This window comes from Amia ocellicauda, chromosome 15 (genome assembly GCF_036373705.1).
Source record: "Amia ocellicauda isolate fAmiCal2 chromosome 15, fAmiCal2.hap1, whole genome shotgun sequence".
Lineage (NCBI taxonomy): Eukaryota > Metazoa > Chordata > Actinopteri > Amiiformes > Amiidae > Amia > Amia ocellicauda.
In genome coordinates this window covers 22,792,824-22,812,599 of record NC_089864.1, presented here as the reverse complement: position 1 = coordinate 22,812,599, position 19,776 = coordinate 22,792,824, and the positions used below count along the sequence as shown (strand labels likewise).

The 19,776-nt window shown below is 40.7% G+C and overlaps 1 protein-coding gene across 12 annotated transcripts in view; it reads right to left on the bottom strand.

The window, feature by feature from the left end:
• mical3a (microtubule associated monooxygenase, calponin and LIM domain containing 3a) overlaps window positions 1–19,776 on the bottom strand; it is a 106,838-nt gene that overhangs the window by 46,231 nt on the left and 40,831 nt on the right. For 10 of the 12 annotated variants that reach the window (XM_066724126.1, XM_066724134.1, XM_066724135.1 and 7 more), the window contains 12 exons: window positions 9,019–9,407; window positions 8,650–8,857; window positions 8,365–8,481; window positions 7,700–7,801; window positions 6,668–6,823; window positions 4,880–4,980; window positions 2,954–3,211; window positions 2,619–2,734; window positions 1,533–1,659; window positions 1,076–1,169; window positions 772–801; window positions 69–216 (listed from right to left, as the gene is read on the bottom strand). In XM_066724126.1, the coding sequence (XP_066580223.1) occupies window positions 69–216; window positions 772–801; window positions 1,076–1,169; window positions 1,533–1,659; window positions 2,619–2,734; window positions 2,954–3,211; window positions 4,880–4,980; window positions 6,668–6,823; window positions 7,700–7,801; window positions 8,365–8,481; window positions 8,650–8,857; window positions 9,019–9,294 (1,733 nt within the window). In that variant the 5' untranslated portion in view covers window positions 9,295–9,407. The remainder of the gene's footprint in view (window positions 1–68; window positions 217–771; window positions 802–1,075; window positions 1,170–1,532; window positions 1,660–2,618; window positions 2,735–2,953; window positions 3,212–4,879; window positions 4,981–6,667; window positions 6,824–7,699; window positions 7,802–8,364; window positions 8,482–8,649; window positions 8,858–9,018; window positions 9,408–19,776) is intronic. The other 2 variants (XM_066724133.1, XM_066724138.1) reach the window with 1 other exon arrangement.

Here is a 19,776-nt window from a genome sequence, read left to right as displayed (position 1 = left end):
TGCACAGTGTGGAGTGAACACCTCTTCCGTCCTGTTCAGACTGGGACCCAGTGTGGCGCTGTACTCACATGAGGTCTGGCCGGTACCGGTGGATGATGGCACACAACGCCAGCCCACTTTTCCAGGACATGGTGAGGTCGGTGACATTCACGTTCCTGTAGCCCTCAGTCTGCCGCTGGCACCAGTTCAGTAGCTTGCTGGATCGAGCGATGGATTCTGAAAACACCGATTGAAACGCAGCACTGTAAGGACACAGCCATGTCAATAATTTCCATCTCCCTCCCATGCTAGTTACCTGAAGGACCAAGGAAGTTCAAGCTGCAAACAATGACATGAAATGTGGCAAGCTGCACATCTAGGCCTGGGACACTACATTAAACAAGTGATTTAAGTATGAAACTTTTTCAGGTCTTAAAAGAAAGCATTGGTGGGATGAAATTAGCGTTGCATTATCAATTTCCAAAAAACGGCATACAAAAGGTCTTAAGCAGAACATTACTTAGTTGCCTTTTTCTGATGGTAATTAGTATGCATGAAACAGCAGTGTAGTAAATAAAAAAAAATAAGCAAAAAGGATTTTAAGAGTCACTCCTAAACATCGCAGCAGCTAAGGAATTAGTGGTCAGCTTATATATTTCTTGAGCGAGTCAAGTTAATTACTCCCAGTAATCTGCGTTAAACTCAAGGGTGTTCTTGAGAAACTGAAATGCGCTCTGCAGTCAGATTAAAAAGGAGTTATAGCGTGCACTCTTTCTGCATTTCTACATTTACCTTGTAAAAGATTTGGAAGTTGACCATTTTCTAGGACAAGAACAATATATTATTAAAACTAAAAAGACATCCATGTACTGGCCACATGATATCATATGGAGAAAACAGGAAATTAATATAAAAGTCTTAAGATTCTAAAATCTTGCATTATACATTTGTATTAATCTCTTTGTGGGAGAATGAAAATGTACTTTTTGCATGTTTGATATACTCTACCAAAAAACTAATGTAAAAGGAAGGACACATGCCATTTTCATGAGTATAGCATGTCAGATTGAAAACACCACACTGCCGTTCAGCTCACCGGTTCTCATGAGTCGGGGGGTTTGGGAATTGACAACATTCTCCATCTCAACACGCAGATCTCTGGAGTCGCCGGTGTTGATCAGGTGTCGCACCTTCACACACGAGTGAGAAAAAAATAAAAAATAAAAAAAAATCAGGAAGCGCACGACAAGGCTACTTTACAGACAGATCAGTTACTTAAAATACATTTTGGAGATTTTTATTTGGTGGATGCCAAGCACCTATTTCAGAAAAAAAAAAAAACTGTCTATAAACATGCCTTTACTAAATTAACAGTACCTTTATCAGATGCAAAAACAAAACCCCCACAGACAACAGCCTTGATTTTAATTTATTTCAGTACACTACATGCTTCAGGAATAGCGGTCATATCACAGATACCTCACTGTATTCTGGGTTTGCTCACAGTACTACATGACAAAAAAGATGGGTGAAGAGAGAGAACCCACAGGTACCTGGTTGGGCCTCAGAGCGTGGAGGCCGATGTTGGGATAGCGCGTAGACGGGTCAACACTGTACTGGCTGAAGTTCTTACTGACGTTCTCTGGGGTGGTCTGAGGAAGCAGGCGGTAGATGCTTTCCCTGCGGTAAAAGACAGCGCATTATGTCCCATCCTGACTATGACTCAATGAACCTTTCCAACATGCCCAGACTTGAAAAAGCACGGTTACTTTATAGTCCTGTTTGGCTCAGAATTGCTTTCATCCTAATTTTTCTACACTGAAGTTGTGAGTAAGCAACAGTTTCATGGTGGTATCCTGAATAATATATATCCTTTCAATTTAGGTTGCAGTCAAAACTGTAGTCTGTTTAAGTGGCCAGGTGTGGAAGACCCATTAAAAGCAAATGTAAAATAAAAAATATGATACAGAAACGTGTCGTTAAACTGCAGAAGAATAGAATGAGATGCATACGAACATGTGCATCTATAATGACATTTCACTACAAAAGCCATGCCCATTGATCTCCCAGACCTAGGGCTGCCACACCTCACCAAACCATTACTTAGTTGTGTCACTACAGTTTAGAAACAGAAATACTGTAATGCTTGCATCTCTCCAGGCAGGAGATCACTGTGGCAAAGGTGAATTAGCTGATGCACAGTTAGTATAGTCATTTTATATTTTTATGTTATGTTTGTCATTTCCTTTGAACCTTGCTCAACTAACACATTGTTACTCCAATGAGATCACATCTGTTTAAAGGTTAACAATTCAAGATAAAGAGAGAAATAGAACTCATATAGACTTGACTTCAAGGGTATTCCTGAACTTTAACCAGCATTCTCACATCAGTTTGTTTTTGTGTTATTTGTAATTCATCTAATATCCTGCACAGGACTGCTTTTCTCGTCCGTATTAGTCCTACTATTCATTCATAACTGTATTGCCGTTAAGTCACTTTGAAAAGGGGAAATCCCTAAAATGAAAGTGGAAGGCTTGAGATTAGCGTTTTCCCCTTGTAGCAGTTCAATGTGCCAAAAACACATCTCAGTTCATCTTTCAAAGTGGACCCACGACTCAAAGGAAGGCTCTCCTTACCGCTCAGCCAACACATCCAGAGACGAGCCACCCTGCGCCCAGCTGCGCACCATCCAGGCCGAATCCATGGCAGCCAAGAAGCCCCGTGCGATTCCAGTGCCCATCGGCCAGAAGGGCTGTGGAAAACAAACAAGATCTGAAACACTCTGGGATAACAGGAGCCCGTGAGAAGAGCACTTTACATCTCTGCTGAACTTACGTGACCACATAGATTCTATATATATCCTGTTATGTCACCTGACAAACATCTCTCCATTAATTCATTAAGACTGGACTGGGGTTCTAAACTACTTTAACACAGAGACACACACAATCGGCTGTTGAAGTGCACTAACCTCCAGCAGACTGTCCCCCACCAGGGCCACCAGCAACCGGTGGCTGTTCCTCTCGCGCACCAGGGCCGCGTTCTCCGAGGCGTACATGCAGGTGAAGTCGAACATGGCAACGTCGGGCTGGCCGTAGTGGTTGATGGCGAAATCCAGCTTGGGAAGCTGGTGGTTGGTGGAGAAGTCGGCAGCTTCACGGGCGTAGTTCAGCAGGGCCTCCTGGTCCACGTTCGTCCGAGACAACAGGAGCTCCGTGTCGGCGTAGTCCTGTGGGTGGGAACTATGTGTTGATTGTGCTTATCCTGACTCACATTGCAGACTAGACCAGTGCATTAACCTTGACTTGGAAAAGATCACTAGACACTTTCTTTGGTTTCTACCTCAGAATCACTGAACTTCCAAAAGCAAGTGTGACCAAGCCAATATCTTTATATTCTAATATCAAGAGATTCTTAAACAACGTCAGGTTCATGATTAAACTGTTTATAGTTTATTTTACAATTTATCTCATCATTAAATGTCTACATGGTAACCTTAAGAAAAAGCTGAAAAAACAAAAACAGGTTTATAGCACCTTTATTAAAAGGCGTGTTTCTATTTAAAGGGCGTTTGAAAAAGGCATTCTTTTCAAGTGATTCGTCAGGTGACTGTAATGGAAGGCGTGCGATTTAGAACGTTTGTATTTCTATTAGAGGGCGTTTTATCTTGAATGAAAATAGGCTCTAATCTTCACAATGCCAGTGTGCCAACTGTACCTTGAGAGAAGGAGTTTCACTGCCTCAGGAGAAAACTACTAATCTCTGCTGTATAGACAAACATTTAAAGGACATGCAACCCTTGCTGCACACAGACTGCACTGAGGTTATACATGTTCTACACAGTCCTACACACTTAGGTTTGTTCAGAATGACATTGTAGCTTGGTTTTGATGTTCACTACCTGTGCTTTTGGCTGCTCTGAAAATTCATAGCCGTCTAAAAGAAATCTATAACTGTTGCAGCAAAATCTACCAGAACAAGAAATCTAACAACCAACAGAGCACTGCTTAAAGAAGATTCAGCGCAGGATGGTCTCCGTTACGTTACGGTCAATTGTTGATTTTGCCTCTTCAGCTGTCAATCATTTTGTCATAAATTAAGGAGGCTAAGCACTGGGCCCAGGAATTTTTCCAGCAGGATCGCTCACCCTTCTGGGTTTGGAATGCTCATTAGGAATCACACATTCTGGCACCGACTGAAAAGGACTGTGGCACAGCATGCAAACCCTGGAGTCTACAAAGCCAGTCTGTTTTGCAACCTCACTGTCTGTGAGCTCCAGCAGCTCATCAGAGTAATTAAAGAGCACTTTAAAATGCTGAGGCTGCCCTTTCAATTTGATACACTGACCCCTTACAATACCTAGCCATCGGCATTCGGATTTCTGGGGATAGTAATTTCCATTTAGACATTTAAGAAATTTAACATAAAAAGTACAAAGTTTTAAGACAGGAGGGGGATTCTCACTCGTGGAGGGCTGTGATCCATTAAGTTTTATAGCTCTTTAAAATCAACACCTGAAGAACTGGCAAAAGATGTTAAAGTAGTGGAATTAAGGCAATAACTAGTTATGAGGCACTAATTCCCTTTCCCTGGTCCAATCTACTACATACTAAATATTTGTAAAACAAGTTCCATTCGATTTATTTATTAAAAATCTATAACTGCATGATAGTAAATGGTTCTATATGAGCTAGATATAATTTGGTAGATATATTTTTAAAACTAAAGTGCAGAAAATAGGTTTGAAATGGTGTGAAACTCTTAGCATGTCATGATGGACAGTATTTAATCTCTAGCTACATCATTCTTGAGCAGTTTTGCTTGTTCCATTCATTGCTCTGAATGTGTGACCCAAACTTCTCTACCTTGTATAACGCCCAGCACTTTGATCACTCACATGCAGTATGACTCCCTTCTCCAGCAGGCTTTGTTTTTTGGCAGTCATGACGAAATAGTGCGTGTCGTCCTTGTAGTAAACTATATTTTCCAGGTCAACTCCTAGGAATCAACAGAAACCGATTTGTTATTCCGCCCACCTCCATGGTTTTGCACGATGGACGCTGATTCAGCTGGTCCACAATAGAAGGAAGATGGGTGTGGAGAGAAATGACATTTCATAATTGAACAAAACAAACATTCACAGTATCATGTCAATTTCAGCCAAAGCTGTGCATATAATGCCCCGTTTCCACTGGCGGACGCGTGCGGACGCTTAAACGGGTGTTTCCGGACGCGTCCGTGTTTTGTGGCCAGTTAACTTGCTGGTGCTGGACGTGTCCGTAAGCGTCCGTCCCCACTGAGGACATGATTCACTTTCAGAATTGGAGGTGTGCGCTTGACTTGAGACACAGGGAAGAGATCAGATACATTGTGTCAGAAGATATAATCTCAAGTGCCGTGTGCAATCACAAAAATATTGCAGTTTTATTAACAGCATGGAGTGAAATCCACGTACAGAAACAATTAAATGTTTTACTGCTTACAGTTCATATCCGAGTGCATTAAACACTTGGATTTCACAGGACCGGTGCAGTGCCTGACTAGTTAAAATAAACTGAAGGATAATAAATCGGATGGTAGCAGCCAATATTATTAATATTGTATGAACAGCTGGCCGGTGTTCAGGCTGTGTTGTGTGAATGTGTGCAGGACAATCCGCAGAGACAGTCAGTGTGAAGGCGAACACAATTCAGTTAACGTGATGAATTTACAAGATAAATTAATGAATAAATAAATACAGCAGATCTGGGTTTCCCTCTAAAACATAAGAACTGGTTTAATAAATGCGTCTATAAACGCCATGACTGAGACGCGCACACTTTAGTTAAATTAAAGCTAATATATTGTAGCTGGATAATTAATCGTTAAACGTGTGTATTTTGTTTCAACTGTAACTTGCCCTGGTTAAGGACGTCTGATAAGTAAATTATAAATAATACGGCAAATAGTATTGTTTGCAGTTACAAATCTGTAGTAAGAGTAATAAATTAAGGGAGTCACGCTGTGCCGTTTAAAATACATATATACTATCACAAATGATGATGATAATAATAGCAATACACATTTGCCATTTAGAATTATTGTTGCGCATGGAAACGTATTCTTATGGGAACATGCTTGTCTGAATATAATGTTGTGTATACACGTTTAGCTCTTCCTAATATCTCTGAACAGAAACGTGCATTTATTACGCTGTTTACAATCATGTAAAGCCCAAAGAAGAAAACAGACACAAAAGTCCTCTCCACGTCAGGCTGTATGGCTCGTAGTGTTTCCTGTCTCGGTTTTTAAAACGAAACACAAACCAAACCCACAGTCGCTGCTCCTCCATCAGAAGGATGGACTTCACAACAGCCTGGTTTTGCAAAAAAAAGCTCTGGGACACGTCTGAAGACTGACGCGTCCAGGCCGGGGCATGTCACGACACGGATGCTTAAGCCAGTGGAACCGAGGCATAAAGCAACAAATGAAAGATTCACATGTAGGTCAACGCTTTTTCTATTTGGTCTAGACCTAAGTGTCACTGCGGCACAAATAAAACATGGTGACGCTCGTCTTCTGCCTTCACCCTCCTGCAGTGTTGTAATCCCATGTCAGTGAAGGAGAAGGTTCTGTTCCCATATTCTCGTGAACCTGGAGTGTGCAACTACAGGATACTATTAACTGATAAACCCCCTCAGCTGACCTGTGGCTTCCCGTAGATCCTGGAAGAACTTCTGATTGAAGATGAACGCCACGCCGCTGATCTCCTCCACCTTGGCCTCGGCCGTGGTGTTGCGGTTGATGAAGTTGGCTGTAATGGCGATTGCCAGCTTCCCACGAAACTCCTTTCTACGGAAACCTGCACAGATGGAGAGAGAGAGAGGCTGTGAAACAAAAGCCACTGAACTATCTGCAATAAAACTAGGAGAGGCATTCATTCTAATATTGTTACGAGCCCCATTTATTCTTATGGAAAGAGATACTGCAAGAGCTCATATTAGGGCCATTATTTAAAATATGTTGTTTGGTACTTTTTCAGATTCAGTATAATCCACAACAATGTTTGGCCCTCAAGATGTTGAAAATGTATTAATGTTTAAATTTATGCCCTAAACATTTCTAGTTTCACAGTCACTGCACAGAATATGACACTATGCAGTTTAAGGCAATAAAAACACTGATTCTTCCTCCTTAGATTAGGAACTGGTAGACTTTGAGCTTCAATTGTTAACCAGGTAGGAGAGAGAAACAACTTCCCCATTTTACATTTTCAAGCAATAACGAAAGGAAACCGGACACCGATATGGCTGCTCGTGGAACATTAACGTTTGCTGAAAATCAGCAACATGAATATACAGCCTGAATACACACGAGTCCACTCTAAAAAGATGTACTCATGCAGGGGGGCCAACCCTGTTCCTAGAGAGCCACAATCCTACAGGTTGTACCAATCTCTAAATAATCAATCATTGGATACCATTAACACATAGTAATTGGGACTAATTAAGCGCACAGTTGGCTCAATTAAGCAGTTAATGAATAGGATACAACAATAACCCAGAAGGCACAATGGCTCTCCAGGACCAGGGTTGACCATCGCTGCACTAGTATATACACTGCCAAATGCACAGAGCAAAATAGTACCACAATGCCTTTATAAAACCTGGTTTCTACAAACAACTCGACATTTTGTGGCCGACTCCACATCATTATTTTTCATGTGGTTTGTTTGTACCTGACAGTGTGTTTCTTCTCCCATCGGCTCCAATGATGACATCAAACTCCAGCTCCGAGACAGGGTGTGTTTTGGGGTGAACCTCTGCCCTCCAGCCAATTCCTAAAAAAGGAAAGCAAAAAAGTAAATCTTTCATTATAACATTAAGTACACTCCACTTTACATGGTATACATTTTAAGGGTAAATCAAGACTATTATATTTTCTTCGCATACGCCCTTATCCAGGGTGACTTACAGTTGTTACAATACATCACATTAAACTATATACATAAACAAAATAACATACCTACTTTGAATCTGTGATTTAAATTTAATTATCAGACTGTTCCAAAACAGCTTCTGAATGCCAACATAATGTAATATGAATATTTTATATTTAATCACTGTTTATTAGGCTACAGGTCATAGGTTCAGAAGACTATGCACATGCCCCAACAAACAAAGGACCTGCCTTCAGGATCCACTGCATCGATTTTCTAGATATTTTTACCAGTAAATATAAACAAGGAGAGAGTCCAACATCCTGATCACACCCTGTAATGCTTCAACTGGCCAGACGCAAACAAATAAATTCACAAAACGCCACATAAGGCGAGTCATGGAACATCTGCCGGTAAGTCTTCCAGTCATGAGCAGGTCACGGGCTAGAATAAAGACGACTTACTTTCATTTTCTTGGTCTTCGGGCGGCTCGATGAGGCCCCTGAATTCGACATTGACGTGGATCTCGATGCCCAGGATCAGTGCCACTTTTAGGAGCATGAGCTGGAGCTGCCGAATGCCTAGGGACACAGAGAGAGAGCAATGTCACGTCATGCTACAGACAGCCCAGCAACATCCAGCCAATCTTTAGCTCTAGATTTCACAGGATGGCGGTTTTTAAAAGACATTCCCAGATTCACATTTCTTCAATTTCTTCTGCAACTAAGCCAGTGCGGTGGTCTACTCACTGATGTGGTCGATCGAACCCGCACAGAACTTCCCATAGAACTTCTTGGCCCCCAACCCACGGAGGTCCTGAATAGTGAAGGGCCATAAGTGGAGGACGTTATTCCTTGAGAAGGCATCCCTTTTCTCCAGGAGAACGACTTTCGCTCCAAGGAAACTGAGCTCGATGGCAGTCCGGAGACCACAGGGCCCAGCACCGATGATCAAACACTGCAGAATAAAACAAAAACAGTCAGCCTAGAGGTGGCAACTCCCAAATTGTCTTCAACTGGATCTCAAATGCACTACAAGACTGATTTTAGAGAAAACATGAGAGAGGTCCTGTTTAAGTGTATGTTAAGAGAAATATCAGTAAGTGTGTAAACATGTACCTTTGAATTGGCACAGGCCCGACCCTTCTTGTAGTCCTTGTGGCTGGCTCTCTTGTCTAGCTTGGCCCATAGCGCCTTGGCTTTCCAGTAGTTGAGCTTGGATTTGAGTTTGTGGTAGAAGACACGGTAGTCACTGGGCTTCAGCTCCAGAAAGTCACACAGTTCCTGAAAGGCCTTCAACGTCCCCTTACAAGTGGTGGCCTGGACAAAGCGGTCAAAGAGCACGTGGGACTGGTTCACCCTATCTCCGGACCCTGTGCCGCCACCATCCCCCATGGCCAGAGTTCAAGCCGCCCCCTGCCCCCACCTGCAGGGGTGCCAATGGCCTTCTCTCTCTCTCTCTCTCTCTCCTTTTCAGCTGTTGCTGCCACCTTCAACCATCATAAAATCTGTAAAAGAAAAAGATAAAGACAAAGAACATTAAACTTAAATGAACCACATAAAAACCCTGCGATTTGTTTTAGAAGACCCAGACAAATACCCAAACAGGAAACGCACACAAACAATGCTCTCCCTTGCTGGCACTCGAAAAGGTCACCACCATCCAAGACGCACTAGAGAGGCAGAATTCCTGTCTGTCTGTAGTATTCTCGTTTAATGGAAAAAAAATATTCATTTCAGTCGGAAATATATGAAAAGGTAATTAGTTTTATGTTGTTGGCATTAGGATTTTGATTCGGATCTCTCTACTATAAACAGGAAATGAACCAAAGTGAAGAACAGATTTAAAATGAGATAAGCGACGGAAGCATAAATCAGAACACATTTTGGTTCCAAAAACCTTGGTTGTTCCATAAATTGCAAGGAAAAACAAGATGGAAAAAGAAAATGATACTGATCTGAGCCAGACTTCAGAAGTGATCAAAATCGATCTTTATTGTTGGATTTAGATCAAGATCCCACTGTTCTACATTAACCGAATATTGATAGTTCTCTGGTCCAAAGATACATCACTGACAAGCATCTCAGTACAGTGCAACATATACTGCACAGGCCTACATGGTTTCATATTAGAGGATTCAAACTTTAAAACCTTAACTCTTGTTAAGAATGTGCAACTGAAGAAATAGACCTATTGAATATTATTTTAAAGTATTTTATTTCAGTTTATATCAATTACATGGACTTAATGGTTTTAAAGTAATATGCTACATATTCGAAATAACTTATTGAGGTACCTACAATAATTTCACTTCTAAAAAGCAAGACTCCTAGGGAGGAAAGGGGGAGGGAGAGGAATTCAGGAAATTCTCAGGCCAACTAACCTCACCATCTTATCTGGTGCTTGGACTGCCAGTGCCAGGAAGTTCATTAGATCACCGTTTCCCCAAAGAACCCAAACAGGATACACACAAGCACAAGTGTACACGCAAGACACAGTGACAGACAGGTAAGTCAGCAGAAACGGCAGTCAGGATCTGACCTATAAGATGTTGTTTGTATGAATACAAGTAGCCTTAACTTAAAAAGCTGTAACAAAACTGTTCACAATGGCCCTGCAGCTGCCTTCTAGTGATTCACTTCCTTAAATCATAAAAAATAAAAACTTGAAGCTAATCAAGTTTATATTCAGATGCAAACTTACAAGGATTACACACACAATTAGGTCCATAAATATTTGGACAGTGACAATCCAGTATGTTTTTAAATGTTCCCAAATTTTCAGCTTCAGCCACATCACTGGGGAGTTTGTTCAGATTGTGACAACTCTCTGTGTGAAGAAGTGTCTCCCGTTTTCTGTCTTGAATGCCTTGAAGGCCAATTTCCATTTGTGTCCCCGGGTCCGTGTGTCCCTGCTGATCTGGAAAAGCTCCTCTGGTTTGATGTGGTTGATGCCTTTCATGATCATGAAGACTTGGATCAAGTCCCCACGTAGTCTCCTCTGTTCCAGGGTGAAAAGGTTCAGTTCAGTCTCTCAGTAGGACATTCCCTTCAGACCTGGAATAAGTCGGGTTGCTCTCCTCTGAACTGCCTCTAGAGCAGCGATATCTTTCTTGAAGTGTGGAGCCCAGAACTGTACACAGTATCCAGATGAGCTCTAACTAGTGCATTGTACCGTCTGAACATTACTGCCCTTGTTCTCAATTCTACACTTTTGACAATATAACCTAGCATCCTGTTTGCCTTTTTTATGGCTTCCCCACATTGTTTGGTTGGAGAAAGTGAGGAGTCCACATAGACTCCTAGGTCTACATTGTCCACATTGAATTTCATCTGCCAGGTGTCGGCCCACAACTGAATATCATCTAAGTCCCTTTGAACAGCCTGTGCTGCCGAGATTGTATCTGCTGAGCCACCTATTTTAGTATCATCTGCAAATTTAACAAGTTTGCTAACTATCCCAGAGTCCAGATCATTAATATAGATTAGAAAAAGCAAAGGCCCTAGTACTGATCCCTGTGGAACTCCACTAACAACCTCACTCCAGTTAGAAGCGGCTCCTCTAATCGACACCCTCCGTTTCCTATACATCAACCAGTTCATAATCCATCTACTTACATTACCCTGAATCCCTACAGCTTCCAATTTGAGGATCAGTCTTTGGTGTGGAACCTTATACTTACTTACATTTTCAGAAAGCTTTTGATATCATATCATATGCTTTCACATGATCTACAGCTGCAGTTGCATGTTCAAAAATCTCCAATAAATTAGTAAGACATGATCTGCCTCATCTAAACCCATGTTGACTATCTCCAAGAATGTTTTTCCATTAAGATGCTCCTCTATTTTCTGTCTAATTATTTTTCCCAACATTTTACAGGTGATGCAGGCGAGACTGATTGTAATATATTGGCTCAGTTTTGTCCCCTTTCTTGTGGATTGGTATGACATTTGCAGTCTTCTAGTCAGTTGGCACATCCCCTGTTCCAAGTGTCATTTGGAATATTTGAGTTAGTGGCCTATAAATAATTTCCCTCATTTATTTAAGTACTGTTGGAAATATCCCATCTGGCTCAGGTGATTTGTTTGATTTTAATTCTGCTAGTCCCTTTAGTACCTCCTCCTCATTTATCCTGATCTCTCTTAGGGTTTGACTGGACTGATTGTTAACCTGTGGCATATTATCAGTTTTTTCTTTTGTAAAAACCTCTGTGAAATACTCATTTAGAACATTCGCCACATCTTGTTCATTTTCCAAGATACTTCCATTTTTGCCCTTTATGTGTTTCACTTCCTCCTTTATTGACCTCTTGCTGTAGTAGTATTGAAAAAAGCTCTGTGCATTAGTTTTAGCTCCAAGAGCCATTTCTTTCTAGTTCCCTCTTTGCTTTTCTGATCCCTGTCTTAAGATGTGTTCTTATTGAATCTATTACCACAGTATTAATTACAAAATGCCATCAACGCTTGTACCTCTTTCATACAAATCTGAGGTAAAACAGACTATCTCCATTGCAGGAAAGAAATGTATCAGCATTTCCATGTGCAACAATAAAATTAATATTTGCTATTTATTATTATTGTTATTATTGTAACTAGTTAACTAAAGTGCACACGTGTCATGGCGTTTATGGACATATGGATGCGTTTATTAAACCAGTCCTTAATGTTTTAGAGGGAATCCCAGATCTGCTGTATTTATTCATTCATTAATTTATCTTGTAAATGGGCACGTTAACTGAATTGTGTTCGCCTTCATACTGATTGTATACAATAGACCTGCACACCATCCACAAAATGACAGCCTTCAAAACAAACCCGTCCAGTAATAAAATCAGCTGCAACCAATTCGATTATTATACTTCAGTTTATTTTTAACTAGTCACGGCACTGTCCTGTGAAATCCAAGTTTTTAATACACTCGGATATTAACTGTAAGCAGTAAACAGCTGATCGCTTCCCGGTCTGTCTGCAAGTCCAGCACACCTCGCTTCAGAAAGATAAGTATTTCCTCAGTGGGGTGACGGACGCTGACGGCCACGTCTGGCAGCAGATAGTTAACAAGCCACAAAACATAGACGCATCCGGATGCTTAAGCAAGTGGAAACGGGGTATAAAAGTGTGAAAGCTCTCACCTTATACACAACAGAGCAGCCTGGCACTATATTATCTGTCATTGACATGTGACTGGAGAAATAAATGTTAGCCTATTATAAAAATGAGGTAAGCATGATGCCTTTTAAGACACCACAATCGGTCGCAAGTAATCGGCCATTTTAAAGAAGTAAGCGGATACCGATTATTATTATTTTTGCCTATAATACCGAATGTTGGCCGATTAAATCGGTGCATCCCTAACATAATCATGAATAAAATTGTGAGTTTCAATACTTGGTTGCAAATCCTCCTTCCAAAGTCTGGAACCCATAGACATCACCAGATGCTGGGTTTCTTCCCTGGTGATGCTCTGCCAGGCCTGCACTTCAGCTGTCTTTAGTTCATGCTTGTTCTAGAGGTGTTTTGCCTTCAGCTTTGCCTTAGAAATCAAAACAAACCAAATCAGAAAGATAGCAAAAACATTAGGTGTGGCGGCTGACGGAAGAATTCTTTCCCTGGTGAAGAATAACCCCTTCACAACAGTGGGCCAGATCAAGAACACCCTCCAGGAGAGTAAATACAGAGGGTTTACCACAAGATTTGAATCATGTACAGTTCTGGAACAACAGACAGCAAAAGGATTTGCTACCAAGTATCGAAACTCCATTTAATTCCTGATTATGTTAGTTTGTCCAAATACATTTGAGCCCCTAAAACTGGGGGAACCACATATAAAAATGGGTGTAATTCTCACTCCAAATAAAGATGAAAGTCTAAATTTAAAGAACATCTTGATTGTTTCCTTTCAAATCCAAAATGACGACAATTGTGGCACTGTCCAAATATTTATGGACCCAACTGTACGTCTTAATACACCAGTGTCAACATTGAATTACAAAGAGGCAGTATTTCTATGGCCCTTAGTTTCAGTTTGAAAAAGCACAAGCAATGCAGAATTTAAATCACAAAAACCACAAGACAATTTTTAACTGTATTCTATTGTTTTGCTTAACCATGAAATACAGTACTGTATGCTTACTCTGCAAAAACTACTCCCGACAACATAATATACAGCGTCTAGGCACAGTAATCAAAAAAATGTCTGTACACTGTTTCATTGTTCCTACTGTACAAAGCGACAATCTGGATCTCAGTACAACAGGAAACCAATAAGGGTCAATAATAATAAAAGGATGATAAAAATGCATAATTTTCTCACCGTATAGAAAATATGGTTGCCTATAAATCCCCATACCTACATACACTTCAAAGCAGATCACATCAGAAGTCTACCAAAGCAATAGCATAGCCAACACACAGATAAAGACGCTTGGCCTATACAGTGAGGGAAAAAAGTATTTGATCCCCTGCTGATTTTGTACGTTTGCCCACTGACAAAGAAATGATCAGTCTATAATTGTAATGGTAGGTGTATTTTAACAGTGAGACAGAATAACAACAAAAAAATCCAGAAAAACGCATTTCAAAAAAGTTATACATTGATTTGCATTTTAATGAGGGAAATAAGTATTTGATCCCCTATCAATCAGCAAGATTTCTGGCTCCCAGGTGTCTTTTATACAGGTAACGAGCTGAGATTAGGAGCACTCTCTTAAAGGGAGTGCTCCTAATCTCAGCTCGTTACCTGTATAAAAGACACCTGTCCACAGAAGCAAATCAATCAATCAGATTCCAAACTCTCCACCATGGCCAAGACCAAAGAGCTGTCCAAGGATGTCAGGGACAAGATTGTAGACCTACACAAGGCTGGAATGGGCTACAAGACCATCGCCAAGCAGCTTGGTGAGAAGGTGACAACAGTTGGTGCGATTATTCGCAAATGGAAGAAACACAAAATAACTGTCCGTCTCCCTCGGTCTGGGGCTCCATGCAAGATCTCACCTCGTGGAGTTTCAATGATCATGAGAACGGTGAGGAATCAGCCCAGAACTACACGGGAGGATCTTGTTAATGATCTCAAGGCAGCTGGGACCATAGTCACCAAGAAAACAATTGGTAACACACTACGCCGTGAAGGACTGAAATCCTGCAACGCCCGCAAGGTCCCCCTGCTCAAGAAAGCACATGTACAGGCCCGTCTGAAGTTTGCCAATGAACATCTGAACGATTCAGAGGAGAACTGGGTGAAAGTGTTGTGCTCAGATGAGACCAAAATCGAGCTCTTTGGCATCAACTCAACTCGCTGTGTTTGGAGGAGGAGGAATGACCCCAAGAACACCATCCCCACCGTCAAACATGGAGGTGGAAACATTATTCTTTGGGGGTGTTTTTCTGCTAAGGGGACAGGACAACTGCACCGCATCAAAGGGACAATGGACGGGGCCATGTACCGTCAAATCTTGGGTGAGAACCTCCTTCCCTCAGCCAGGGCATTGAAAATGGGTCGTGGATGGGTATTCCAGCATGACAATGACCCAAAACACACAGCCAAGGCAACAAAGGAGTGGCTCAAGAAGAAGCACATTAAGGTCCTGGAGTGGCCTAGCCAGTCTCCAGACCTTAATCCCATAGAAAATCTGTGGAGGGAGCTGAAGGTTCGAGTTTGCAAAACGTCAGCCTCGATACCTTAATGACTTGGAGAGGATCTGCAAAGAGGAGTGAGACAAAATCCTTCCTGAGATGTGTGCAAACCTGGTGGCCAACTACAAAGAAACATCTGACCTCTGTGATTGCCAACAAGGGTTTTGCCACCAAGTACTAAGTCGAAGGGGTCAAATACTTATTTCCCTCATTAACATGCAAATCAATTTATAACTTTTTTGAAATGCGTTTTTCTGGATTTTTTTGTTGTTATTCTATCTCTCACTGTTAAAATACACCTATCATTAAAATTATAGACTGATCATTTCTTTGTCAGTGGGCAAACATACAAAATCAGCAGGGGATCAAATACTTTTTTCCCTCACTGTATCAACAGACTTTATGAGTTAAATATACATGAGCTCTGGATCCTCTTGTCAAAGAGGAAAACAGACTTTTGAAACTAAGAAACAGCAGTATAAAATGCGATACATTTCCTACTTGCATTTCTTTCACAGCAAAGAATCACACCTGTGATTATTGTCCCAATCCCTTCATCCACATAGCATGCCTCCAATTCCTCAATTTCCCTAATGTGCAGTAGAGTAGTGCACCATGCAGGCCACATGCATAAGTAGGAGGCAAGAGGAAGCAAGCTTTGCAAATCCTCAACCAAGAAGACCCAAACTTGGCCAGAAGCTTCTTGCCTCACCTGATGCCAAATCCTTGGTATAAGGCAGCACTAAAACAGTTAATTTCATTAAAAATCTCAAAAAACTTTTCATAAAGCAGCATGTTTGTTTGTTTAACTCTTACAGCTGTGAAATACAAATTGCTGTGGTTTCACTGTTCCACCACTTTACTCCGCTACTAGTCTCCAAGTTAAATAATGGCAAGAACGAAGAATGACGGGTATGTGACAACTTGTTTAAAATGCTGCCTATAAAAACCTACTACATGAAGGAGAAGGGGGGGAAGGCGGGGATTATTTTGGCTTTGCTCGCCTGTCAGAGCTAATAAAATGGAACGCAAGCAGAGAGGTCTCACTGCAGCCGTTTTCGCCTCGACTCGGTCGCAAGCTTCTGGTAAACAAGACCGGACGTTTCAGGCAATATTTCGAAGACTGCTGATGAACACATGGGGACATTAGGGCTAAGATCTCCATGACAGCAGAGTCTTGAAGGAGAGCAGAGGCCAGGTACCACCAGCTCCAATCCTTTATATCCACATGAACAAGCTTTTTCACTCAGTACAACTAGAACATTCAAATGTTTACAGTTATAAATGGCCATCGTTAAGATTATGGTAGTCATGCATACCAGATTTGTGCATGTCACATTGCCATTGAATACAATCTTGCCATAAATATTGAAAAGAATAGAGGTGCTGCAAGAGCATGCAGGCAAACCTCCAGATTTGATGCTGCGACTCAGCCCTGATTAGCTCAGCACGTCAGGGGGTCATGCGGCAAGCGTTTTTCTTCAGGTTCACCTTGACCGAATGCTCAGAAGCAAACAATACACCTTTAAAAGTAATGAAATCTTGAAAACCGATTTGGCAGATAGGTTAAAGGGCTCCTTTTTAATTTCTCTGATGGTTTCTTGATTCAAATACAAAACCAGGGAAAGAAATACTTTAACAGCTTCTCCGTGATTAGCGATAGTGGCAAGTTAGAGAATACACAGCTTAGCGCATTTCATATTTTGACACCAGATACAAGCAGTCATTTTTGATTCATTAATTCTCACCAGGCTCACTTCCCTTAAAAGTAGTCGTATTTAGGTTGTAGCTATATTTTGCTCACCATCTGCTCAAAGCGGAGTCTTTTCTTTCCTTTCAATAAGCAACTGAAATTAAAAACTGTAGGAGACATAGCCGTAGATGCGGATATTGCCAAGAAAACTGTGATAGTGTAATTATGCTTCAGCGACCTTCAGTATTGCTTTTGATACAAAGCTGCAAAAGTGATTGTAGATGCATCTAAAAGGCAGTCAAATGCCATTTTTAATTTAAACAAAACACTTGTACAGTCTTTGAATCTAGGAGTGGCACTTAATTTTCCATATTAATGGCTCAGAAATGTGTCATCTATTACCATCTCTCAGTGAATGTACAGATGTCAAATGCTCTCGGTGGAATACAGCCAACATTTCACAATAACAATTTTGACAATTGATAGATGATCCGATCCTCACAGACTCACTAATGTAACTGCAGGCTCCAACAAGAAAACTAACCTGGAAGTTCAATACAGATCAAAATATGAAAACAGCACAATTTTATTCCCTTACAAAAGGGATACATTTCTTGCAAGCTATGAAAAAATAATTACACATTAAAAAATAAGCCTATGTAGAAGAGCAAACTGTGAAATTGCCGAGATTGCAGAATGGCAGCACCAGAAAAAAGGAAACTAAACAAAAAACCAATGAAGATATTCACTGCCACTGGATTTAAGGGTCTATTTCCATACAATTCCCATCACAGCTTCGTGCCCTTTTGCCAAGTGAGAAATTGCTTTAAACGTTACATTGAAGTTCTATTGAGGATTAACTTATTGTACAAAACCACACTGAAACCTTCATGTCAACCTTAAAAACAAGTTTGTGTTCATTTTCTTCTGATTAGTTAATCTTTTAGGTGCAGTAGTTGAAAAGCACATAACTGCTACTGTCCATGCAGACGCTGAGCTGCTCCTTAAACAAACCGCGCGAGAAAAAAAACATTTAGGGCAAGTGACCCAATTAAGCCCACATACCATATAAGCCCACTTGACATTTTATTTTGGAATACAAAAAAGATTATCCGTTTCAGAGCAAACGCACAAAGTTGTTACCGTCATAGGACTGCCAAGAGGTTACATTTTTTGACAGTCACGCCTCAGATATTTCCTTGGCACTTTTGACCAAGACCAGAGAAAATGGGGTTGTGCTTCTCCGGCTCCCATCTCACCTCACCCACATCCTCCAGCCACTGGACTAGACAGTGTTTGGTGAAGTCAAAAGTAAGGATGCACCAATATGAAAATTCTTAATATCAGATATTTTCCAATTTACTGACCTATAGAACGAGAGCAGGTTGAGGGGGAACTGAATTGCAGATTGTGTGCGTCATTCATATTTTGTTAAAAGTACATGAGTAGAATAGAACAAATCAGATGGTTAGACGCAATACAAGCCGTAACGGACAGAAATATCGTCCATTTTAAAGCCAATGGCCGATATAATAATTTTTCGCCATAACGTCCCGATACCAATGGGAGGCTGATCAATCATTTCATCCCTAGTGAAAAGGTAAAGGCAAACTGCCTCTACAAGTGCAACAATTTCATGTGATGGAAATTAGTCTCAGATTATATAAAAATACAATTTTAATTGTTGGTTATTTGAGGTGTGAATTCAATAATCTATACAATATGAAGTGCTTAAATCAATACAAATTTGAAGTATTTGCAGTTACAACTCTTGTGGGCTTATTTGGGACACATGGGCTTAAAGGGTGAATATGTACCTTATAAGCCCACTCCAGACTTTTCACTTTTGCAATTAAATAAGTTAATTTAGTCAATTTATGAGATTAATCTTTGATTTAATACACACTTTATTGGGAAGAAATTCACTTATTAGAAAACATGAAAAACTTAAATTGGGTCACTTCCTCTGTTTGCCATTAACATATACTAAACTAGAAAACAAAAAACTTTTATGGGGAATGCTTTTAACAACTCCACAGTAACAATCAAGATTTTTTTTCCCGACAGGAAAGCAATAAAGCTTTTTAAAAAGCAGTATAGAAAGCGAACGTCAACACACTGATGAATTACATTACCATTTTAAATCTGCAATGCTAAACCATGCATTGCCATTGCCAAGACTATTAATAGCACCACAATATTGTAGGGCTCATATTAGCAGGAAATGCCACTTTATTTGAAAGCATATAATAACACATTGCATAACTCTGAACCCATTCCTTCCCCTCTGTTGTTGAAGTCTGTAAAATCAGGTGATGCAAACAAACACAAACCTTGACAACTACATGGCTAAACTAAATCCGTAAGCCTTTTCTAAACAGGCTTATAAACGTATTGCATCACTAACTAATTTTATCAAAAATCCTAAATCTCAGAGCTCAAGACCACAAGAAAACACCATTGTCATTCACAGAGACATCTCTTCTATGTTCAGCATCAATCAATTGCCAAACACGCAATTTATCCGGAACTACTACTGACAGTGG